Below are 25,331 nucleotides of genomic sequence, written 5' to 3' on the forward strand. Positions count from 1 at the left end.
GACTGGCTCTCGTTTTGGTTCTGAAAAGGACATGTTATGATTAGTTTGTACACAAGTTCAAAGTAAAGCCATCTTGATAGTATTAGGACTATAGACTACCTTTAGAATTTGTATCATAGCTATAAATTCACTGTTGTATAGAGAGAAATAATCGGATTTCCAGAGTTCACATTATGTCTTATTTGATCCTCATTTCTAGTAATACTAAAACATATTTCTTACAATTTAAGACTGTTTATTACTCACTATTGGTATTGTAGCTGGCGAGACCAAAATGCTACCTGATAAATCAATCCAATATTTCTGTATGCTGCTCAATTACTTCGCATTAAAAAAAAAAATATATTTATTTTAGGCTTATGTTTTTAAGATAATTTTAATTGTATACTGAAAATTACTTATGTCACAACTGGTGTAAAACTATGAAAAGCTTTATTGATTCGTTTATTATTGTCAGACTACATACTCACTTTTGACCCCCAAACCAATATTCCCGTTTTTTGGTACTTGACTTTTGTGTTTTCAGCAAAGCGCTAGTTTTCCATTATCCTAAAAGACATAGGGAGACATAATTAGATGGTTTATTTGTACTAGTGTTACTGATATATATTAGATAGGCTGCGAAATAATAATTTTTGTCTGTTTTAAGTTTCAACTTCGCTCTTCACTTCTCTAGGAAAAAATTTGTTTTCAAAATTAATTTAAATAAGATTTGATATTCCCACCTATATATAGAAAGTAAAATCAATAAAATTCTCAAAATTTTTTATTCAAACCTGAAATTATATTCAGCACCTCTACAGTTTTACTTAGAAAAAGATGTGGTAAAATTCTAGTTGATTGTATCACCTCTCGTGAAAAAAGGTAAAATAAACACCCACCCATGATACGAAAAATAGTAGTTCTTAGTTTGTAGTTAAAGGGTTGAAAACCCTATTCGGAAATTTCTTGGTTGTCTGGAATTTCACGGAGCAATTTTCATCAAGATCAAATCAGTTTGTGGGAGTGACAACCCATTCTCTACTTGTGCAAATAACTTCGGACGTGTACTGTTAAAACTAACGTACCATACCGTGAAAAACGGACGTGTACCGTTTCCGTAATAGGAATCATCATGAAAAGGAGACCTTTAATACACTTATTATTACTAAAATCCTTTTGTATGGTTTCAAACACCACTTCTACGAGCCACTGCATACTTACAGTTCGTTTGTAACGAACTGTTTGATTATATAAATCAATCAGTTTTTTCGAATATTAATGTTTTTGCAAGTTTCCTACGCTATATGTTATACATTCGAAAAGTGCTAATTTTACAGTGCCTTGTACAGTGCCTTGAGGGAGAAGGAGTGGAGGTTGTTGCTTCAAAATACCTTCCCGGGACATACTTTAGTCTGTAGAGTCATCCCTGAAAGTTTCATTTTTCTAACCTAAACCCTTTCTGAGATAGCAAGAAGTCAATTAACTAGAATTTTACCATGAATTTGATAGAAAGAAAAAGTCGATGAAAATTAGCACACTGTTAAAACAATAAAACTAAATTGATCGCTATAAATAATCTCTACAGAGCATGCAAAATGTAGCGTAACCTATACTGAACTTATTAAAATCTTACCAATCACACAGTTCTTTACAATCAAGGCAAAGTTGGCTACGAGAATCTTTATGCAAATCCAAGTCTCGTATGAACCTAGACAACATTTGGCTTTCCATATTGCAAAGCGGAGACGAACTAAAAACTTTCCGACGCTGATGAAATTAAACAAAAGCCACGGTGGAAAATATCACGCCAAACTCCATACACTAGAAGCGTGGATCTTGTATCCAAGCGAATTTTTACTAGTAACTTGTTTAACAACAAAATAAGTTCTTTCAATCAGAGAAGTCCCGACGTTGCTAGGTTAATAAACCAAAGTTGTCCTGTATATTATGAAAATAGTCATCAACTATTTATAATAGTTGATGACTATTAACATATGTATACTTTAGATATATATATATATATATATATATACATATTATGTAATATACATAATATTTGGTGACTATAATCATCAAACATACCGGTAGGCGGCTTCGACATTCTGCCCTCCCTTGAAGCAACCACTCGGGCTAGCGGCCAATGCACGCCTGCTATCAGGAAGTCACAGCTGTTTTTTCTGCCTCTTCTCGCTACATTTGACAGCTCAGGATATATATATATATATATATATATATATATATATATATATATATATATATATATATATATATATATATATATATATTTACATGTTTTTATCGTTTATATGCTTTGGATTTATAAAGTTTATGTTCATTTCCGTAGTTCCAGAATTATTCTGCATACGTTTTAATGGTTCGGACTTGATTAAGATGGGTGAAACTTCGTCGTACTGTCATATTGGTGACTCCCCCATATGTCACAAGATCCAGAGCGGATCCGTTCTGGTTATGTCAGTCACGTATCTTGGACTTGTTTTTATTCTTCCCACCAAGTGATCTTTCCAATTTAAGTGTTTTAAAAGATTTCCGGTTCCCCCCCCCCCAACTCCGCTCCTTAATTACTCTGTATTCGATCGGGATTTAAAGTAAGAGATCTGAGTTATGAGGTCATTCTAAATATGAAATTTCATTAAGATCCGATCACTCCTTCGTAAGTAAAAAATACCTCTTTTTTCTAATTTTTCAGATTTAACCCTCCCCCCCCCCCAACTCCCCCAAACAGATCAGATCCGTTCCGGTTATGTCAATCACGTATCTAGGACTTCTGCTTATTTTTCCCACCAAGTTTCATCCCTGATCCCTCCACTCCAAACGTTTTCCAAGATTTTAGGTACCCCCCTCCAAATCCCAAAATGTCACCGGATTTGGTCGAGATTTAAAATAAGGGTTAGAGACACGATATCCTTCCGAACGTCAAATTTCATTAAGATCCCATCGCCCGTTCGTAAGTTAAAAATAATTCATTTTTTCTATTTTTTCCGAATTAACCGACCCCCCACTCCTCCCCCCCCCCAGATGGTCAAATCGGGAAAACGACTATTTATCATTTAATCTGGTCCGATCCCTGATACACCTGCCAAATTTCAAAGTCGTAGCTTACCTGGAAGTGCCTAAAGTAGCAAAACCGGGACCGACAGACCGACAGAATTTGCGATCGCTATATGCCACTTGCCATAAAAACCATTAATACCAAGTGCCATAAAAACTAAAAAAAATGCAAAATATTTTCGAGCAGAAGCACAGAGCCTTGGATGAATGAGTGCAGATTTACAACAAAAATAGTTGAACACTTCAAGCTCTTCTGCTTGATTGAGTTATTCAGAATTATCGAGGTAAATGAAAAAGTTGGTCAACCACCGGTATTTAACCGTGAAATCATTGAGGTGACTTCACTATTGTGTACCGGTCTTCAAACTTCGTTCATTTATGGGTAATTCAATAGGCTGTGTATATCGTTTGTAATAAATTGCACACAAAGAAGCGAAACCCCAAAAAAATTGTTGGATTGATAACCCTCACTGATTCTGCAGATGATGATTATATGTGATAATGCTAACTGGTATTTCATTTATATCGATTTCTATCCTGACTAGTCTAAACATTACCTAATGATTTTTGTAACTGCAAAATGATAAATTTTCTAGAGATTGATTTTTTTTCGCAAAACAATATAAGCTACATTATAGGTTTTGCCAAATAATTATATGTGTCTATAGATCAGCATCTCAGCGTAACAAATTTCAGCCGTCCTTCAGATCTGATTAAACGTAAACTATGTATCAAGTTTGAAAAGACTAAGAGTCCCAAAACTATATCACCGACATGCCAGCAACCCAAATGACAGACTTTATTATGCAGTCTTAAGTTCTGTAGTCTTATATATTGTTAAGTTATGCAGTCTCGCTGTGGTTTTTAGTTGAAACTGAGAAAAGAAAGTAATTGTACCTTTGAATTTTAAGTCACGAAAAAAAAAACTGTTGCTGTTGGCAAGTTCGTGATTACAAATAGTCGTCTAATTTTTGAAGTTTTTCCAAATGGAAAAAATACCCGATAAGTTGACTTTGCCTTGTCAGCCATTGCTGTTTTTATAATTACTAGATTTTTGTATTTGCACTGTAGAATAATAATCTAAACTAATTAAGATATAATCGTAAAAGTTTATACAGAGTATTTGTGGGACATAGAAGATGGATATGGCTATGAATATCTAAGAAAAAAAAGCGACTGGGAATGTCGCACCATGGTTACAAGCGATCAAGGATTGGAGACCTAAGCACCGACCTAGCGGAATGCTGAGACGAGAGGTGGTACTTTTGAGGGTCAGAGGACCAGAACAAGCGCAAAGAGGCAATGAAAAGCCAGTCGCTGGTTTTTTGTTTGATAAAGAGGGTGTGAAGTTGGCTCTTTTGTTAGTTGATGTGTAACTAGATTTTTTTTGTGTGTAAACTCTTTGGATCTGGTACTTCGAAGATCAGATAACACACAGTCATAATTTATTACGCCGCCTGAAATTGTGCGCCCCTAGGCCCGAGCTCTTTTGTTTATGTATGTATGTCTTTTTTGGGGTATTTTCATTGAAGAAATTTTAAAAACAACTAATTCGCCCCCTTGATGTTGAAAAATGCTTTTCGTTCTTAAATCTTCGTGAATTGTCATCATTGTCCCCACCCTAATTTTTTCTACTAAAAATGTTTTAAAGGTTGGTCAGACCTATACAACTTGTATTGACTAAAAAGAATTGTCTATATGGCAACAATGAAACGTGTCTAACCGCAAGTAATCATTTAAATTCTGATAATATGACTAAATCTTTATCAGGCAACATGATTTTCACTTCCTTTACTAAAATGATAAAAGACCCGCGTTTCGTGTTTTTCTTCTTTCTTTCATAGTAACCAGCGAAGTATGTATCAAAATTTCAAGTGTATCTAGTTTCAAAGCTCCAAGATATCACTTAGTTGTTCCTATTTGCGCTTAAGCAACTAGGATACTGTGTTTTCCCAATGTCAAAACCTTATGTTGATGGTTGGAGGGGGGCTCATAAATATGCATGTATGACACTCGAAGGGTCCTTACAGGAATGTCCACCTCAACCTCTAGGTGCGCTAAGGTACCAAATGGGATGTTTTCAAGAGGGAGAGGCAGATACTTACACATGTTAAGCTTTCGGGCCAGTAGCCCCCCTAAATTTTGAGGTGTTACATAATTTCTTTAATTTTGAGCTAAATTTAACTATTTAGAAAACTCTAAATCCCCTCCTCTCCATGAGATCAGCTCTTGCATTTGCACTTAATAGAGGTATTGGTCGAAACACCTAATTCGAACGTATTCAGAACTGTCTCAAGTCTCGACTCGGTTTTGTGGTTCGCCCATAATAATGCATACACACAGGACGGGATTCACATTACAACGTAAATAGGTCATTTTAGTTGAAAAAAAACCCGTCTTATAACAGAAACTTGCTTACAATGACACTGATTATTTGTGAAAATTTGCAATTCTTTGGGTGGCTTTTTATGATTTTTGTTGACCAGGCCTTCTCATCCTTACTGCTGCAAAACATCTTCCTCTGTTTATTTTACTCTAAACCCTGATCCACAGCTTTGACAAAAAGTAAAAGATAACTGAAGGAATAATACCACCTAGTGTATTGACCAACTATTCTTATGTATAGGATTTTTCAGTTTTGCCAAATTGACAGGAATTCTGTTATTTCGACGTTGATGGTAAACTGACTGAACAATTTAAAAAAGGACATAATGTTATAGTTTTAACATATTTCGTGCATCATTTTAATTCACAATAGTGTTTTTGTTTCTATTATGAGTTTGTGTGGTTCCATGTTTGAAATTGGGGTTACATATTTACTGTGCCATTTCGGCAATAGTATAGACGCATTTTCATGCTGTAGAATACTTTCTTCGAAAGTTTTAGATGTACTACTTAGTTTCGCTGCAGTGGTCAGACGTCAAGACGTCTGATTTGACTCTTTTGATATACTACCTATACCAAACAAGAGCTGAGAGCTCATATGGCACTTGTGACGAGGCCGGAAGAGCCAAGAGCTCACATGGTATGAGCTCTAGCAAAATTCTAAGAATCAATAGATTGATTTAAAAGGAAAATCGGAGGCTTAAAGCCGGTCGGCATTTAAAATAAGAGCACTGGGTTATGAGGTCCTTTTAAATATCAAAATTCATTAAGATCCGATCACCCACTCGTAAGTTATACATACCTCATTGTTTGTACTTTTTCCTCTCCCCTCAGCCCTCCACATGGTCTAATCGGGGGAAACGACTTTATCAAGTCAATTTGTGCAGCTCCCGGACACGCCTACCGATTTCCATCGTCCTATCACGTCCAGAAGCACCAAACTCGCCAAAGCACTGAACCCCACCCCCTAACTCTCCCAAAGAGAGTGGATCCAGTACGGTTACGTCAATCACGTATCTACGACATTTGCTTATTCTACCCACCAAGTTTCATCCCGATTTCTCTACTCTAAGCGTTTTCCAAGATTTCCGGTTTCCTCCTCCAACTCCCCCCAATTTCAACAGATCTGGTCGGGATTTGAAATGAGAGCTCTGAGACATGAGTTCCTTCTAAATTTTAAATTTCATCAAGATCTGGTCACCCATTCTTAATTTAAAAATTCCTCAATTTTTTTAATTTTTTTCAAATCAACACCCCCCAGCTCCTCCAAAGTGAACAGATCCGTTCCAATTATGACAATATGTCATTTCCAATGAAAATAAACCAGAATAGTTTTTCTTTTTTTAATGTAGGAGGAAAAAGGCACCCCAGCCCACAAATTATTGACACTTGGTGTGGAAGGAACGGAGAACTTAAAGCTGGGTAGTTAAGGGCAAATTCAAAATGAACCCGACATTTTACAGATTCGACCTACTTTGCTCTTTAATGGATTGGAAGGTATGTTCATCAGCAGCAACGCAGAAATTAATTAAAAGCCTAGACCAGTGAATCTCACGTTTTTTGGACTATGGCTCATTTAACCATTCATTGAAACTCCTCCTGAGACACACACTTGCAATATTAAGCAAGTGAGCTTTCTCTTCCCGGGGGAAGTCCAGTAGCGTGGGTAGTTGATGAGACCATTTACTTGTAAAACAAACTCCCCGTAATCTACATAGCTTATTGATTTGCTATTAATTCAAGGTTTCCGTTAATCATTCATTTACAGAAAGCCAGAGGGGTATTCATCGGCACAATATTGTGTATACCTAACAAATGGTGTACAACCCCTTGGTTTAGTCACCCAATAATTTTTTTGTCAAAATATTTACAAAGCTTGTTGCTGACTAATTTTTATGGAAACCTGATAAAATTAATGGATGGATATCTATGAGTACTCAACCATAAATGCTGAGCAAACAGGGAAGTGATAACATCCAAAGGCATGTCTTCGTCATATATCAAAGTAATTCCTGAAGAAAATAGCTGTCTAGAAAACGATAAGCACCAAATTAAACGAATTCCAATAATATAAAGTCGCTTGGCGAATCGCGTCTGATGAGGCCCAGTAATTTCACAAGGGCAAGGTCTCAAAAGGTCCTAATCTAGCCCTGACTATAGCCCGCGATGCCTGATCAGCAAGCAGACATAATCCGGCTCAGATAGAGGTCGATTAGGCCGTCATCGTGTTTTGAACTACGTTTTAAGCGAATTATTTCTCATATTTTTTAAATTTATTTTTACACCGTCTTTTTACCCCAAAGTACGGACTTGAAAATTCAAAAGACGCTATGTGACCATTCCACCAGATGAAATGCAAGGATTAAACCAGTTCATGGTAACCAACTGTAGAAAAGAGCGACCCGGCTCAATAGTAAACGAAGCTCTAAAAATCGGAATTTTGAGGCTAAAAGATGCATCAAAAGAATCGGATTTTTATGCTGATTTTAAATATATAAGTTTCATTAAATTTAATCCTTGTCATCAAAATTTACAAGCTTGAGAATATTTACCTTATTTTGGAAAATAGGGGGAAACACCCCCTAAAAGTCATATAATCTTAACGAAAATCCCATCATCGCTTTCAACGTATAAGAGAACCCTAGAGCAAAAATTTCAAACTCCTATCTACAAAAATGCGGAATTTCGTATTTTTTGCCAGAAGACAGATGACGGGTGCGTGTTTATTTGTTTTTTTGTTTTTTTTTTCCCAGGGGTCATCGTATCGACCAAGTGGTCCTAGAATATCGCAAGAGGACTCATTCTAATGGAAATGAAAAGTTCTAGTGCCCTTTTTAAGTGACCGAAAAATTGGAGGGAACCTAGGCCCCCTCCCACGCTCATTTTTTCCTAAAGTCAACGGATCAAAATTTTGAGATAGCCATTTCGTTCCGCATAGTCGAAAACCACAATAACTATGTCTTTGGGGATGACTTACTCCCCCACAGTCCCTGGGGGAGGGGCTGCAAATTACAAACTTTGACCAGTGTTTACATACAGTAATGGTTAGTGGGATGTCTACAGACGTTTTCAGGGGGATTCTTTTGGTTTGGGGGGTTGGGTTGAGGGGAGGGGGCTATGTGGGAGTATCTTTCCTTGGAGGAATATGTCAAGGGGGAAGAGAAACTCAATGAAAAGGGCTCAGGATTTACTAGCATTACTATAAAAGAAACGAGGGGTGCATACGAGGGGTTCTAAAAATACTTTAGCATAAAGAGCGAGATATTTAGGAGGAGACAAATACATCGCTCTTTATGCTAAAGTATTTTTAGTAATTTCAACTACTTATTCTACGGCCTTTCTGATTCAGGGGTCATTCTTAAAGAATTGGGACAAAACTTAAGATTTAGTATAGTGAGCAAGGTATTAACGAGGGGACAAACCCCCTCATATACATAATGAAAATATAAGAATATAAAAGTTTTTTGCGTAAGTCAATTCTTAAGTTACGGATGTTTTTTTTTAATAATAAAAACGTTTGTTAAAAATTAAAAGTTCTAGTTGCCTTTTTAAGTAACCGAAAAATCGGAGGGCAACTACGCCTCCTTCCCCACTCCTTATTTCTCAAGATTGTCTGATCAAAATTAAGAGAAAGCCATGTAGCCAAAAAGAGAATTAGTATACAAATTTCATTTTAATAATTTATGTGCGGAGAGCCAAAATCAAACATGCATTAATTCAAAAACGTTCAGAAATTAAATAAAAAAAATAGTTTTTTTTAGCTGAAAGTGAGGAGCGACATTAAAACTTAAAACGAACAGAAATTACTCCGTATATGAAATGGGTTTTCCCCTCCGCAATCCCTCGCTCTTTACGCTAAAGTTTGACTCTTCGTGACAATTCTAATTTTTAAAACAATTAAAAACTTTAGCGTAAAGAGAGAGGGACTGCGGAGGGGAAAACCCATTTCATATACGAAGTAATTTCTGTTCGTTTTAAGTTTTAATGTCGCTCCTTACTTTCAGCTAAAAAAAAACTAGTTTATTTTATTTAATACATTCTTCAAGTCAGCATGTTCTGTCGATTCTGTTTTACCAAATCTTATTTGCTTTTCAATATACTAAGAAGTATCTATTTTTCTCAAAATGTATATTCTCTTTCGTATAAAAGCCTTGAAACCAAAATTATTTTTGCCATGTTGTTATTGCCTTTAAAAACATCATTTGCCCCAATTCTAAGACCACATTGCCTTTCCATGACGATAAATAAAAGATCAAATAAGGATAAATCCTTTTAATTGACAGTGATAATTTACAACAAGAGCTAAGAGCTCATATGGCACTTGTGACGAGGTCGGAAGAGCCGAGAGCTCATATGGTACGAGGTCGGAAGAGCCAAGAGCTCATTTGGACGAGGTCGGAAGAGCCGAGAGCTCATAAGGTACGAGGTCGGAAGAGCCAAGAGCCAAGAGCTCATTTGGCACTTGTGAGAAGGTCAGAACCTAAAGTTAAACTTTATAGCACAAGATCCTTCTAAATATCAAATTTCATTAAGATCTGGTCACCCTTTCGTAAGTTACAAATACCTCAATTTTCAAAATTACCTCCCCCTCCCAACTCCACCAAAGAGAGCAGATCCGGTCCAGTTATGTCAGTCACGTATCTTAGACAGGTTTCTATTCTTCCCATCCAGTTTCATCCTGATCTCACCGCTTTAAGTATTTTCTAAGATTTCCGGTCCCCCCAACTGCCCCCCCCCAATTACGTTTGATCCGGTTGAGATTTAAAATAAGATATCAGAGTTACGAGGTCCTTCTAAATATGAAGTTTCATGAAGATCCGATCACTCCTTCGTAAGTTAAAAATACGTTATTTTTCTTATTTTTCAGAATTACCCCCCCCCCCCCCCCCGCAATTGAGCGGATCCGTTCCAATTATGTAAATTACGTATGCAAGACTTTTGCTTATTTTTCCAACCAAGTTTCATCCCAATCCCTCCAATCTAAGCGTTTCCCATCATTTTAGGTCTCCCCACCCCAAACTTCCCCCAATGTCACCAGATCCGGTCAGGATTTAAAATAAGAGCTTTGAGCCACGATATCCTTCTAAAAATCAAATTTCATGGAGATCCAATCACCCGTTCGTAAGTTAAAAATACCTCATTTTTTCTAATTTTTCAGAATTAACCCCCCCCCCCCAACTACCCAAAAGAGAGCGGATCCGTTCCGTTTATGTCAATCATCTATCTAGGACTTGTGTTTATTTTTCCCACCATGTTTCATCCCGATCCCTCCACTCTAAGTGTTTTCCAAGTTTTAGGTTCCCCCTCCCAACTCCCCGCCCCCATCACAAGATCTGGTCGGGATTTAAAATAAGAGCTCTAAGACACGATATCCTTCTAAACATCAAATTTCATTGAGATCCGATCACCCGTTCGCAAGTTGAAAATACCTCATTTTTCTAATTTTTAAGACTTACTCCCCCCCCCCCAACTACCCCAAAGAGAACAAATAAGTTCCGATTATGTCAATCATGTATCTAGGACTTGCGCTTATTTTTCCCATCAAGTTTCATCCCGATCCCTCTACTCTAAGTGTTTTCCAAGATTTTAGGTTTCCCCCCTCCAACTCCCCCCAATGTCATCAGACCCAGTCGGGATTTAAAATAAGAGCTCTGAGACACAATATCATTCCAAACATCAAATTTCATTAAGATCCAATCACCCGCTCATAAGTTAAAAATACTTCATTTTTTCTATTTTTCCGAATTAACCGGCCCCTACTCCCCCCCCAGATGGTCAAATCGGGAAAACGACTATTTCTAATTTAATCTGGTCCGGTCCCTGATACGCTTGCCAAATTTCATCGTCCTAGCTTACCTGGAAGTGCCTAAAGTAGCAAAACCGGGACTTTAGGTTTTCCCCCTCCGACTCCCCCCAATGTCATCAGATCCGGTCGGGATTTAAAATAAGAGCTCTAAGACACAATATCATTCCAAACATGAAATTTCATTAAGATCCAAATACCCGCTGATAAGTTAAAAATACTTCATTTTTTCTATTTTTTGCGAATTAACCGGGCCCCCACTCCCCCCCAGATGGTCAAATCGGGAAAACGACTATTTCTAATTTAATCTGGTGCGGTCCCTGATACGCTTGCCAAATTTCATCGTCCTAGCTTACCTGGAAGTGCCTAAAGTAGCAAAACCGGGACAGACCGACAGACCGACAGACCGACAGAATTGGCGACTGCTATATGTCACTTGGTTAATACCAAGTGCCATAAAAAACACAGGACATCTTGATCAAATGTGCAGTGACCGTCATCAGCAGAATTTCGGTTATTGCACATTTGACGAAAATATCCAGTATTTTTTGTGAATTATCATTGTCTATTAAAAGGATTTATCCCTATTTGAACTTTTACTTATTTATACCAAAACACTCCCTTAAAAAATTCTTTCTTTTGTGAATTTTAAGTCTTGTAACACAACCAGCTTTGAATTACGACAGCAGATTGTGATCGACGACATCTAAGTCCTGTTTTGCAAATTTAGGCAGCAACCAATTTCACGGAAAGTCCTATTTACGGAAAATAAACTTTATAGCCATAGAATCTAAAAGGCTAAAGTATAACAGTTCAAAATAGGGATGAAACCTTTTAATCGACAGTAAACATATATAAAATTTTTAACTGGATATGTCGAACTTAGTGTTACTTTTTAGTTTTACTGCTGATGATGAACACTGTATGTGTTCGATACATCCAGTTAAAAATTTTATATAAGATCACTGTTGATTAAAAGGTCTCATCCCTATTTTGAACTGTTATACTTTCGTCATGGAAAGGCAGTGTGGTATTCGAAGTAATCTAAGCTAAAGGCTATTCTTTTCTAAGATACTTCTACACTTAGATTATACAATTGATCAAGGTGTCGTAGCAAAATGAGATGAAAGCATTAGTAAAATGAATGAGCATTTGTTCAGGATATGAGAGAAGGTCTAAAAAATTTGCTTAAACTAGAAATACGCGTGCTAGCTTTCCTTTTGCTTCGACACAAAGAATCCGTGGCGTCAATTGGGGAAGATGGCAGGGAGACATTTGGCCTCACCCCTAGATTTTAATGAATACATTTTTGGCATTTTCATTGAAAATGACTTTTTTGGCATTACATTGAAAAAAAAACACAGATAGGCGTGTTTTGAGGGGACAAGAGGGGCAGTTGCCCCAGATTTATTTGGGAAATATTACAGTTTTTTAAGTAAACCTAAAAATTATATTTAGAAAACCTGTTTATGTGTTGCTTTTTTTCATTTTTTGTCAAAACATAAAATTGACCATGGTTAAAAGATACATTTTAAATTTACTTTCTATTAGATTAGCGGTGGTTCTGCAAAAATTTCGATAATGATAGTTTTATCCAAAGTTTTTTAGGTGATAGATGTAAGATTTCCATTGCTATTGACTGCCACTTCCATGCGATTCATAGATCCTAGAAGACATCCCTTCTGCATGTTAGCTGGAATATGTCACAGCATAGGTTGACAGAGTGGTTGCCATCCTACTGCCATAGTGAGACCACGCAGCTGGCTATCTAAGTGTGAGGCTAGGATAGAGTCATCCCAGTGCCTCGTTCATGCCACGCACGCTGAGTGCCAAGAATCCACCAGTGAGCCTCCACCACTGGACAGACGCGGAAGCAGGACTGTAAACTTAATCTTATGCTTTTTTATGTGTGTTTATTGGTTATTCTGTATTGTAAAATGTTTTTTTTTTTTTTAATTAAATACCACTTGAAGAAAAGTATGCTTTTAGAAACCAAGGCAGGCCAGATCACCTTTACTTTTTTACTGTTTGGTGTAGGGGGTATGGTATCCATTTCAGAGTCATTTCATAAATTAGATTTCAGACGGCTTAAGAACACGTTTAGGATTACATTTTTCGACGGGTATCCCAGGAACTCCCAGATTTGGATCCCCTCCCTATTGAAATTCTGAAAATACACCCATATATAAGAATAGATTAACTTTGAAGCGATTTCATGCTGGCTAGACAAAGCAAGAAACATAAGTAGGGGATCTACAGCCTCGGCCAAATATTTACCGGGAAAGATATTTTGATCCCTTCTCAACTCCTTCCTTACTTGTAATGTCTGAAAGACCTTCTAGGCTATTGTAAAATTTCAGTTTAGTTTTTCTCTACCTTGGAAAACAATTGACCTCGGTGAATGAAATTCAGGAATGCATCCAGAGCATTAACGATCTCTCTCATTGGGAGTTATTTTGAAACGCAGACATCCGCTACTTCTCCCTTTAAAGGGTATTGACCTTTTATAAACTTTGCTATAAAAATGAAACCTAACAAAATAGATCTTCCGCTCAAATTAGGCGCAAGAAAGGTGCTTCAGGATTCAAATCTATGCCCAATCCCAAATTATACGGTTTTACAAATCTATAAATCCATTTCTTGAATTTAGGAAAACATCATTAAAAAGGCTATAACTTCCACTGAAATAACACAAATTGCGTGTTGAAAAACCTATGCCAATGAAAAAGTGATTGAAAACTTAGAATCAAGGTAAAATGTTTTGGTGCTTGTCTATAAAATACACTCGAGAAGTGAAGTTTGGTTAATGCTAAAGAGAAAAAACGAAATATGATGAAAATAGAATAGCCTACTTTTATTAGCAAAATTGTGAAAACTACAACTTGATTTTTGAAACTTCAATTCTGTCATGATAAGTACAATAGTTTTCTACTGAAAATCGAGATAAGCAAACCAACAACCGAGCGATTCTTGAAACCTCAAGAATCGCGTTAATAATAAACTAGGTCTAGAATCGCATTAATAATGGACTTTTCTTTGTCTTTGGGACGGTCAGCCGACGCCGAAGCTCCCAATTCAATAGTTCACAAATTACTTTAACAATTTTGCTAATAAAGTATTTTATTTTCATCATATTTTATTGTCACCAAAATTCAGTTCTCTAGTGTGTTTTACATAATAGACATTTACCAATATTTTTCGTCAAAAATACAGATAGGTAGAACCTGTCATTTATTTAATCTCCTAAGCCCACTAGACAAGGGATGACATAGGCCTAGTAGCTTGGCAATATCTTCCCCGGGGATATTTTAGGCCCTGGATTCTTTCCTGAAAGTTTCACTTACCTATATCAACAACTTTCCAAGACAAGAAGAAGCCCCTAAGCCAGAATCAGGGCCGTAGTCAGGATTTTTTTTCCGGGGGTTTTACAAAGGATTTTTTCAGGGAAGTTTTACAAAAGAAACCGGTAAAATTATAGCAAACAGTATTACTGGCTTTCATATAAAGTGAAAATACCACTTGATGCCTTTTTTTATGCTCTTTACAAATATAATAATTGCTTCTACCGGAAAATCAGATTTAAGCACTTTTTGACCTCTTTAAAAATGACCTAAATACGGGGGTATAAAAAGGCTTAAAACATTGGTCTCAAACTTTATAAAATTGGACTCAAACTTAGCGTTTCATTATAAATCCATTTTTTTAATGTTATATTATCCACAAGCACTGATTTTCCACAATTAAATTGGACAAATAAATTGTATCAATGTTATGGCGTTTTCTTCTTCCTTGTCGCCAAAATTTCAATTAGAGGATGCGTTTTCCGTTGTTTTTTACAAAATAATAGGATATTTGAAATCGCAAATCTGTAATAGTTTAGAAACAAATTTAGGCTATATATTTGCACATCAGGGGTGTGGGGGTAAAACATTGCATATATTAAATACTTAAACTAACCATTGCTGTATTTAATATAGTTAAATTTATAGCAAACAGTATAACTGGTGTTCATAATAGCCGGCTTTCATATTTTCGACCAAAAACGCATGCTTTTATTTAAAATTCGATGTCAAGCAAGAAGAAAACATCATAACATTGGAAAAATTAATTTATCCGAATTAATATCGGAAAATCAGTGCTTGAGGATTACATAACAGTAAAAAAAATGGATTTATAATGAAACACTAAGTTTGAGATCAATGTTATAAGGTATTTAAGGTTTGAGACCAATTTCCTTAGCCTTTTTTATACCCCATATTTAGGTCATTTTTAAGAGGTCGAAAAATGCTTAAATGTGAATTTCCGGTAGAAGCGATTATTATATTTGTAAAGAGCATAAAAAAAGGCATCAAGTGGTACATTCAATTTATACGAAAGCCAGTAATACTGTTTGCTATAAATTTACCAAGAAAACTTTATAAACATCAAAATCTATTCATATCCGTTTTTGTTATATTTCTATTAATCAGAAAAACACTTCAGATGGGGCTCCAAACTCCTTAGCCTCCCCCCTGAATACGGCCTTGGCCAGAATGTTACCAATTCTAGATTGAATTGGATCTCATTTTCCAGTAAAAAGACAGATTAGTAGGCCTATTCAAATCCTGCTCAAATGTTAGGCTATCCTATTCACCAAATCTTTGGAGGCTTAACCTATAAGTAGGGAAGGAGAGAAGATGGGAGCTTAAAATCATCTTCCTATGCACTAGACTAGCTTAAATTGGGCTACAGATACATTGTTGACAAAATGTCCTTATGTGGGCCATTTACATAGCATTACAGACATGTTAGCCTAGATTGTATTAAATACTTATCAAATACTTTGAATAATCCATTAATTAGCCAACCTTAGTTAATCATCAACTTGTAGGTAAGTTGGACTTTAAACCGAATGAATCAGTTGCTCCTAAACAAATTATTGATCTTCAAACATCGGACGATTTTTTATCCTTTCTCATTGGCTAGAAAACGTGACGTCACTAATGAGGAACATCAACTTTAAAAAGCCGGTTTTTTTTATATTTCGGGGTTTTGCTGTCGTCTGAGTTAGTAAATTAACATAATACTATACTTGATTGATGCGCATGGGCTTCCCCCGCTCTGTGAATTTAGGCTATGGGATTTTAAAAGCAGTTAAATCGCAAAACTTAGTCTTTACAAGATAACAAAAAAAAAAAAAAAAATAGCAAGTACTTGTGCTTCTGTCAATAATGTTCAGTTGATGGACAGGAACAGTGTGGTCTATGCTCTCTTGATGCAGAACGATCAGTTGATATAGAAATGATAGAGTCATGGGCCATCTTCGGTCTTACAAAGCATAAAAGCAAATATAAGTCTGGTGTTAGCTGGGATAAATTGTTTCTGCCTAAGACCAGGCACATATGTAGAGTGGGTGCCTCCAGTTCTCTTGCCCTCTCCCTCAGATTTTCCTATTTTTCTAATAGTTTCTTGTGTTTTAATTTATATTTACGTATATTCAGGCTTTGATCAAATCCTTTGTATGCAGGAGCGAATCTCGAGCATTTTTAATGAGGGGTGGCAAGAGGGGTCCATATCCCTATAGTCAAGGGGTATGGGATACATAATGATTTTTTCTCCACACTATTGGGGAGAATCACCCCCCTCCTTGACCCCAAACGACGCCCCTGTTTGCACGAGTCTCACTAAGGCCCTGATTTGTTCTTCGGAATGGGGCATCGTTCAATGCAAGGGCATAGCTTCATCTGGCAAACTTCCCATTCTTTTTCTTTAAAGACGTCTAACTGGGAAATAGATAGCAAAACTTCACGTCTTCGTTTAATGTTATTTCAAATTAAAGGTATGCACCCTGAAACCACTCCACTTGGTTTCGCCACTGTGCATCTTTTTAAATTTTTATATAGATTGGTGGCGCAAGGTACTTGAATAGAAAAGTAGTGCTAAATCAAGCTCAGATACTTGGAAAATCTCTTGGCTTGTCCCCTATACAAGTAAATATTTGAGCCCCCAGAAAAGACCCAGAGCACACCTACTTTTATCGGACAACCGGAAATGCAACATTCGAGCACAGCGCGCAGTGGTTGATCTGAAAAGAGAGCTCGTATTTACCTTCAAAAGATTGCCACTTCTTTTACTTTTCATCTTGTCCTTTTTGCGATTTCTTTTTTCAAATCTTAACCATCACTTTCTAATTTGTTGGATTGAGTTCATCAAACGGAGAACTTTTTTGAAACCCCGTATATTGTAACGAGGTGCCATCAACGAGTTCGATTCAGCTGTCAGAGCAATGAGAATGGCTAACTTGTGCAATTTGGATCTTCGTCAATTTAAAATGGGAGAATTTGAATCAAAAATTACTAGTGCTGCATGGAGGGTAGCGTCTAGCGAATTTCAAAGAAAATTGAATAATTGATATAAGTCATTTGCAATTCTTCAGGATTAAAGCCATAAATTATCTGCAAGTGGTACTTAAATCTTACTTTTTTGTGGGGGGAGGGGCTTTCAAATATCACGTTAAGTAAGAACCTTGGCTAGCTTGAGAAAATCATGGTCGGTTAAGAAGATTAATTGACTTAAAGCTAGAACGTTCCTGAGAGACAAGTATGCAACAGTTCAAAGTAGCCTAACAAAAGAACAAATCGACAAATTCAAAATGGTGCTGATGATCTTTCTTTCTGACACTAGTCCCAGTTTACAATCTTATAACCTAAGCTCACCAGCCTCTTTGGGTCAGAGGACATGCCAAAGGTTGTGTACAGAGGGCGGAACCCTGGTTATTCTGATGAATTTCAACCAAGTATAAGACTTTGACGAACTATTATTTTCAGCTCCGACTCCTTCCGAAAGAAAGACCAACAGTAGTTTTTACTGTTCTTTTTTTTCGGTTTGCTGTATTTTAGGTGATTATTTTCATTGCAGGCTTTATTTTCAAAGGGAACGTGTCTATCGGCAAAACGGCAACTAGCACGACTCATTATAAATAAAACAAGGATAAAACCTGACAATTAAAGATGGGAGGACTTTCAAATACATACCCACTCGTCTCTCCCAAAATGTTGATATTTTTACTATTTGCCGTATAATTTCTTATGCCTTCAAAATAAAACACCCTTTAGAAAAATTTTAGGGGGCATTTTCTAAAAATTATTGTGGCTTGATGAATAACATTTTCAGGAATGTATGGATGATCCAAGTTATAGCTTGAACGATTCCTCAATCCTGTCTGTATCCCTTCCATACTTCTAAAAACTAAAAATTTATGTGAAGACTTGTCTAAACTTTGGAAAAGACAGAAATGCCAATATAGCTTAAAGTTTGCTTTTCTTAGACTATAGGTTTCGGTCAGCCAGTTCCTAGGATTTTACCGGGACTCTTAACGAAGTTTGATTTTGTTCAAAGTTAGAACCCATTTTCATTTAATCTCTTAAAACTTAAAAGTAGGCAAAGGGTAGAGGGATGGGGTTGAAAAGTCTTTTAAGATGTATCTCGAGGTTGTACACCCTTTTTTGAAATTATCCTTTCACCTATATTAGAAATTTCCAATGTCCATGAAAATTAAGTGGGTAACAGTAATCAGTATCTGTTCTTCTGAACAAAAAACTATAATAAAATAAATTAGATTCATTACCTCAAAAAAATTTTCATTTATTTTGTGTTCAGGGGGTTCCTCCAGTTTAATTATTTATTTATTGTACTTATTTCTCATCAGCAGATAGTTTTCAACGTAAAAAAAAGCAAACAAACACAAAATAACCAAATCAGCAAATTTAGTGCTTAGCCTAGTACTATATTCGGTTAAAGAGGGGGGGCTTGGGCTGGGATACAATTAAAGGGGAAGCATGTCTGGAAATCCAATAGTATACATAACAAATTTATGGATGCATAGAAGTAAGAATGCTATTACAAAAACGTTTGCAACCGTATTTTAATTTTACCCAGCTTCTGATCTTTACTCATCTGAATTTTAACCACCACTTCTGATGGTGGCTATAAGACAAAAATACCATATATATATATATATATATATATATATATATATATATATATATATATATATATATATATATATATATATATCTATATATATAAAAATAAGTTGTCTGTGGATCTGTGGATCTGTGGAGTATAAATGACGACACAGGGAGTATAAATGACGACCAGGACATAAGTAAAAAAAAGCTAAAAAAAACTAAAAAAAGGTAAAAACTACAAAAAAACTAAAAAGAAAAAAAAACTAAAAACTAATAAAAAAATTAAAAAAACTAAAAAAGAAAAAAAAATAAAAAAAGGAAAAAAAACTGAAAAATAAAGGAAAAAAACAAAACTAAAAAAAATAAAAAGAAAAAAAAAATAAAAAGAAAAAAGAAAAAAAACTAAAAAAACTAAAAAAAAGTAAAAACCAAAAAAAAATAAAAAGAATAAAAGGGGAAAAATACAAAAATTTAATAAAAAAGCCGAAAAACTAAAAAAACTAAAGAAACTAAAAAAAGGAAAAAAACTTAAAAAACTAAAAACTAAAAAAAAAAGAAAAAAAGGAAAAAACTGAAAAATAGAAGAGAAAAAGAAAACTAATAAAATTAAGAATAAAAATAAAAAAAAATAAAAAAGATAAAAACTAAAAAAAAAGTAAAAAGAAAAAACGAAAAAAAACTAAAAAAGCTAAAAAAAAGGTAAAAACCAATAAAAAACTAAAAAGAAAAAAAGGTAAAAAACTAAAAAAAATTTTCATCTAAAAAACTAAAAAAAACTAAAAAAGGTAAAAACTAAAAGAACTAAAAAAGAAAAAAAACTAAAAAAAGGAAAAAAACTGAAAAATAAAGGAGAAAAAGAAAACTAAAAAATATAAATAAAAATAAAAAAACTAAAAAGATAAAAACTTCAAAAAAAAAAAACTAAAAAGAAAAAAGAAAAAAACTAAAAAACCTAAAAAAAGGTCAAAACCAATAAAAAAAAACTAAAAGGAAAAAAAGGGAAAAAATTAAAAATTTATTTCATCATATACCAATTCAAAAACGAATGTATACCGGGATGACGACCGGGACACAGGGAATATAAATGACACAACTACAACGGGGACGCCGGGGGCACAGGGGGATATAAATGACGACCGGGACACCGGGACACAAGGAATATAAATGACACCCGGGACGCTCAAAGAGAAATCACAGACTGGGACACCGGGACACAAATGACGACCGGGACACAGGGAATATAAATGACGACCGGGACACAGGGACATAACTACAAAGGGGACGCCGGGGTGCACAGGGGGATATATAAATGACGATGGCGACTCAGGGAATGGTCGATTAGCAATCACCATCAACAAAGCTCAAGGGCAATCATTAGAATCATGAGGTACAGATCTGAATACGGATTGTTTTCCCATGGACCATTATATGTTGCATGTTCAAGAGTCGGTAAACCTGACAATCTATTTATATGCACAGACAATGGGACAGCAAAGAATGTTGTATATTCGCAAGTTTTACGTAGTTAAAAACACACACATATATATATATATATATATATATATATATATATATATATATATATATATATATATATATCTATCTATATTCACAGGTGGGACATAGGGACACAACTACAATGGCGCGTAACTAATATGGCGCGTAACGACTTACGCGCGCGGGGGGGCTTGGGGGGGGCGCGAAGCGGCGCCACCCCAACAGCTAGTATATATATATATATATATATATATATATATATATATATATATATATATATATATATATATATATATATATAACACTAAAGGAAATCTATTAATCTGATTATCATATTTCCTTGCATTTTTATCAATTTATTGAAAATGATTTCAAATAATACGTTATTCAAAGTTGTACTGTTCTCATTCAGGTGAAACTAAATTTCATCGAATCGGGACTACTGAACTCATTTTAGCAAAGAACCTGTGATGTAGCACGCAATTCAATTTACTGCTAAATGTATTTTTTACGTTTATAAGCAGGACCGTATGGGAGGGAGGATGGTGTGTATAGTTTGGAGACGACCACAATATTTGAAACGAGCATAAAATAAGAAATGTAACAGTAGCCTACTAGTTTATGTAGGCCTAACATGTTAATTTCAGAAATGGTCAACCACTAAATATTTTCCTCGGAGTGTTGGCAACAATAGGCCTAGTCTTTACGTAGAGTAATTAATGAACACATTACATGCTAAGAAAGTTTTTATCCATAATAATCAGAAATCTAAAACCAAGCGAAAAATCTTTTCATATGCTCCACAACACAACAGAATCGCATCAAAATGTCTACAATACTGAAGGACAACTACAACTACAAAATACTCACCGACCGAATCTTGGTTCTGTTCTGACGTAAGAAATAAATACAAATAATGGCAAACAATTCTTTTCCTTATACTTTTTTATACAATTCTTTTTTTTCGTACAAAGAGAGATCAATGAACTAGTTTTTCAATTCGAAAATTAAAAAGATGCGAAGAATCCCTGACACTGATGTTGTTAAATAATCTTATTATCTAAAACTAGTTGGAAATTCTTTTATTTGGTTAAAACTTTTTATAATTGCTAAATTCAAACAACAAAAACAAATGGATTATTTGGATATTCTTAACGGAGGAAGACATAAGCAAAAGCAGTGATAAATTTAATGTTGTGTATCCTATCTTTTTTCGGAAAAAAGAAGCAAGTCAAAGGAAAATATTTGGAGTTATCAAAAATGGTTCCTGGAAAATAGCCCAATCTGTCACGGGGAGGGTAAAATTTAGCTGTACTATGTCATAGAGGAGAAGGCTAGTCATACGATCTATATAGAAGAAACATATTTGTTGAATTTTAGCTTAAAAGGTGGAAATGATAACTATTTCTAGCTAAGGAAATGTTGTTCTTTACGGTAGGGTAAAAGGCTTGTCACCAGAATCTTGTTTGTTTTTTTTTGTTTTTTTTTTATCTCGTGGTTCCAAGATTTAAGCCAGATTTTTTTTTGTCACAAAGTGTTTTTTCTAAATAATTCCTATATGATTTTATTTGAAAATTATTTGTTTTAACTCTAGTAAAAACTACTTAACTATTTAGAAATTTTGCCTAGTACAACACTGTAGGCTGAATTCGAAGAAAATAATCATATTTCTGCGTATGCAAAATTTTGGGTAATTATTTCTTGTAATTTTTTTTTTCGTTTTTTAACACTAAAAATTTTAACAATGAAAATGCCAAAAAAATAACTATACAAAAACTGAAAACTATAAAATAAAATTGAATTGCGCTTCCAAATCAAACAGTTCGTGGTATCAAGCTGTAAGTAAGGTGAGCTATTCCTGCTAATAATAGCAAAAAATCTTATAAAAAGTAGTTTTGGTAACAATATATGTGCCGAGAGAATAGTCTTTTGATATTAATTCTAAATGTGTAAAATTCATTAACTTTAAAGCGGTCCACCAAGACTTACGAGCCTGAAAAAAGTTTGCTGATTTTCGAAAAAGGGGGAAAAACCATCAAAGGTCTAGTAATATTGATGAAAATTGTCCCATGGAATTCCGAACATCAGAAAACTCTACTAAAAAGTGTTTTAAGCCCTTTCCTACACCATTTCTAAGTTTTTTATTATTTTTTCTAGAAATGCTGATCACCGATGAGTGTTTATTTTTTATTTATTTATTTTTTGTGCGTGTTTCTTTTCCCCAGGGTGTTGATATCGACATAATGGTCTTAGATGTCTAGAAAAAGCCCATTGAAATGGTTCTAGTGGCCTTTTTAAGTAGCAAAAAAGATTTTGGGCACAGAAAAGCGGTCTTTTCTGCCATCTTGAGGTGCAAAATAAGTATTTTGGTTCAAAGAAGACTGAATAGCTATCAATTGAATATTATGAGATAACCATTCAATTCAAAATCGAAGAAGCATTTATTGAAGTTATCAGTATCAAAGGAAGTGAACCAGCGTAGTAGCAGGTTCGTTCTTAAAGAATCACGCAGCTTACATAAAAAATACTAATGTAAACATGAATTTTAAAGTTCCATTTGACTAAATAGATTCATTTTAGGTTTGATAAAATTAATTTTAAAAAACAAAGTTTTTCTGAGGGAAGTAGAAAGTGAATTTGAAACTTAAAACGAACCAAATTATTGCTTCACAGTCTGTCTAATATATCGATAAAACTAATGCAAACAAACCAACTGATGATATTTCTCTATGTTTGTATGATTATAGAAAACTAGCGCTTTACTGAAAACACAAAATATATAATAAATTTGTACAGTGAAACCAAACCGATTAAAGAGACCTTTTTTTAAAAGAAAAAGGCGTTCTAGGATTGTTGCTAATTTTTTTTTCGTTTAATTCGGTATCACTTATGCATAATGAGCTCAGTCCAATGATTGTATCTCGTTTTGGCTCTGAAAAGGACGCCTTATGATTCGTTTGTAGACAAGTCAGAAGTGAAGGCATCTCGATAGTATCAAGATTATTGACAAGCTTTAGAATTAGTATAATAACTTGAAATACTGCATTGTATAGAGAGAGATAACCGGATTTCCGGAGTTCATACTATGGTTTATTTGTTCTTCAATTCAAGTAACACTAAAGCGTGTTTTTTTACAATTCAGAATTGTATGGTACTCGCTGTTGGTATTATAGCTGGTGATACGAAGATTTTGCCTGATAAATCTACTACTACTATTACTAATACTACTACTACTACTACTACTACTACTACCACTACTACTACTACTACTACTCCTAAAAGTTCACTGCTGCACCAAGCCCCCTGAGGCCAACACAGCTTCGCGCGCTCTTCCTTTATCCCACTCTACTCAAAACCTCCCTTTTCACACCCTCCCAGGATGTTTCCAATTTTTTTAATCTATCTTTATGAAATCCTTCCACCCCAACCACGAGCAACTTGTTTCCTGTTTAGCCCTAGACTTTGACTTACTTTGACTTAAGTTTCCTGTCGGGCATGGCTCGTGAGAGTGATGAAAATGATGTCAGCCTCCTCCTATTGATGTCAGCCTATATTCAGCAACTAACGCTGGTGCATCGTGGACACCGATGTTTGCCAACATCAAGTATTTTGAAAGAGTATTGGGCCATCAATGTTTTGGTCTGCTGCGGGGTCGTGTCCAGCCGTCATCTGCGGGGTTTAAGTCCAGCACAATTTTTGCTGGTTGGTGTGATGGCATTCTAAGGAGATGGCTCGTACCATCATAGTGCGCTCCGTAATTTGGATGGAAAACAGTGTCTGCTGTTTGTCTGTAGTATATTCTCGTTGCTGAAGAAGTCGAACCATCTCTGGCCTTCTATCCTCCTAAGGCTTTTCGTCTGGAACACGTCTACGGTCTTAAAAGCTGTAATTGTGGCCGGCCAGGTTTCTGTTCCGTAAAGAATTACAGACCCGACCAGGGCGTTGAAGATTGACAGCTTCGTGTTTTGACTACTACTTGATTTCCGCCATAGGTGACGGTTTAACCTCCCCATGGCAGCATATGCCTTAGCTATTCTTGCTTGTTGTTCAAGGAGAAGTGAGCCATCAGCAGCAATGACAGAGCCCAAGTACGTGAGCTGCTGAACTTCGTCGATAGTAGTTGTTGTTCCAGGGCCACGGGAGACTTAGCAATGCTAGAGGACTGATCAACGACTATAATCTTTGTTTTGTCCCAGTTGACCTGTAGTCCTACTTTCGCTGCTTCTTCTTGTAGGATGTGAAGTGCTTCCACCAGTTGATCCACGGATTCCGCCATGAGTGCCAGGTCGTCGGTAAAGTCAGCGATCGAGAGGATACGATCACCAAATTAAAGTCCAAATCCAAGCCTTGAGGTCGTCTTTGCTATGACGTGGTCTATTATGAAGTTGAACAGCTCGGGCGCAACGGCACAACCTTGCCGAACCCCTGTATAAATTCGGAAGAATGAAATTCGTCGGCTGTTGACTTGGACGCAGCTCTCTGTATTGTGATGGAGTGCTCCGAAGAATCCGCAGTACTTATCTGGCAGACCGGTAGACTTCGAGATGCTCCACAGGGCATTCCGGTCGATTGAATCGAAGGCAGCTTTGAAGTCAACAAAGGCGTTGAATACTTTCTGTCGAAACTCTCTGGTTTTCTCGACTACT

At 35.6% G+C, this 25,331-nt stretch overlaps 1 protein-coding gene across 4 annotated transcripts in view; it reads right to left on the reverse strand.

Annotated features, from left to right (window-relative positions):
* The window catches only part of LOC136035413 (uncharacterized), a 38,691-nt gene extending 17,142 nt beyond the window's left edge, over positions 1 to 21,549 (reverse strand). The window contains exon 1 of one of the 4 annotated variants that reach the window (XM_065717204.1): positions 21,418 to 21,549. In XM_065717204.1, the coding sequence (XP_065573276.1) occupies positions 21,418 to 21,440 (23 nt within the window). In that variant the 5' untranslated portion in view covers positions 21,441 to 21,549. Of the gene's footprint in view, positions 1 to 1,615; positions 1,763 to 16,060; positions 16,197 to 21,417 lie in introns of those variants that run through there. The other 3 variants (XM_065717206.1, XM_065717205.1, XM_065717203.1) reach the window with 3 other exon arrangements.
* Between the last annotated feature and the right edge of the window lie 3,782 nt (positions 21,550 to 25,331).

Source organism: Artemia franciscana, chromosome 14 (genome assembly GCF_032884065.1).
Source record: "Artemia franciscana chromosome 14, ASM3288406v1, whole genome shotgun sequence".
Taxonomy (NCBI): domain Eukaryota; kingdom Metazoa; phylum Arthropoda; class Branchiopoda; order Anostraca; family Artemiidae; genus Artemia; species Artemia franciscana.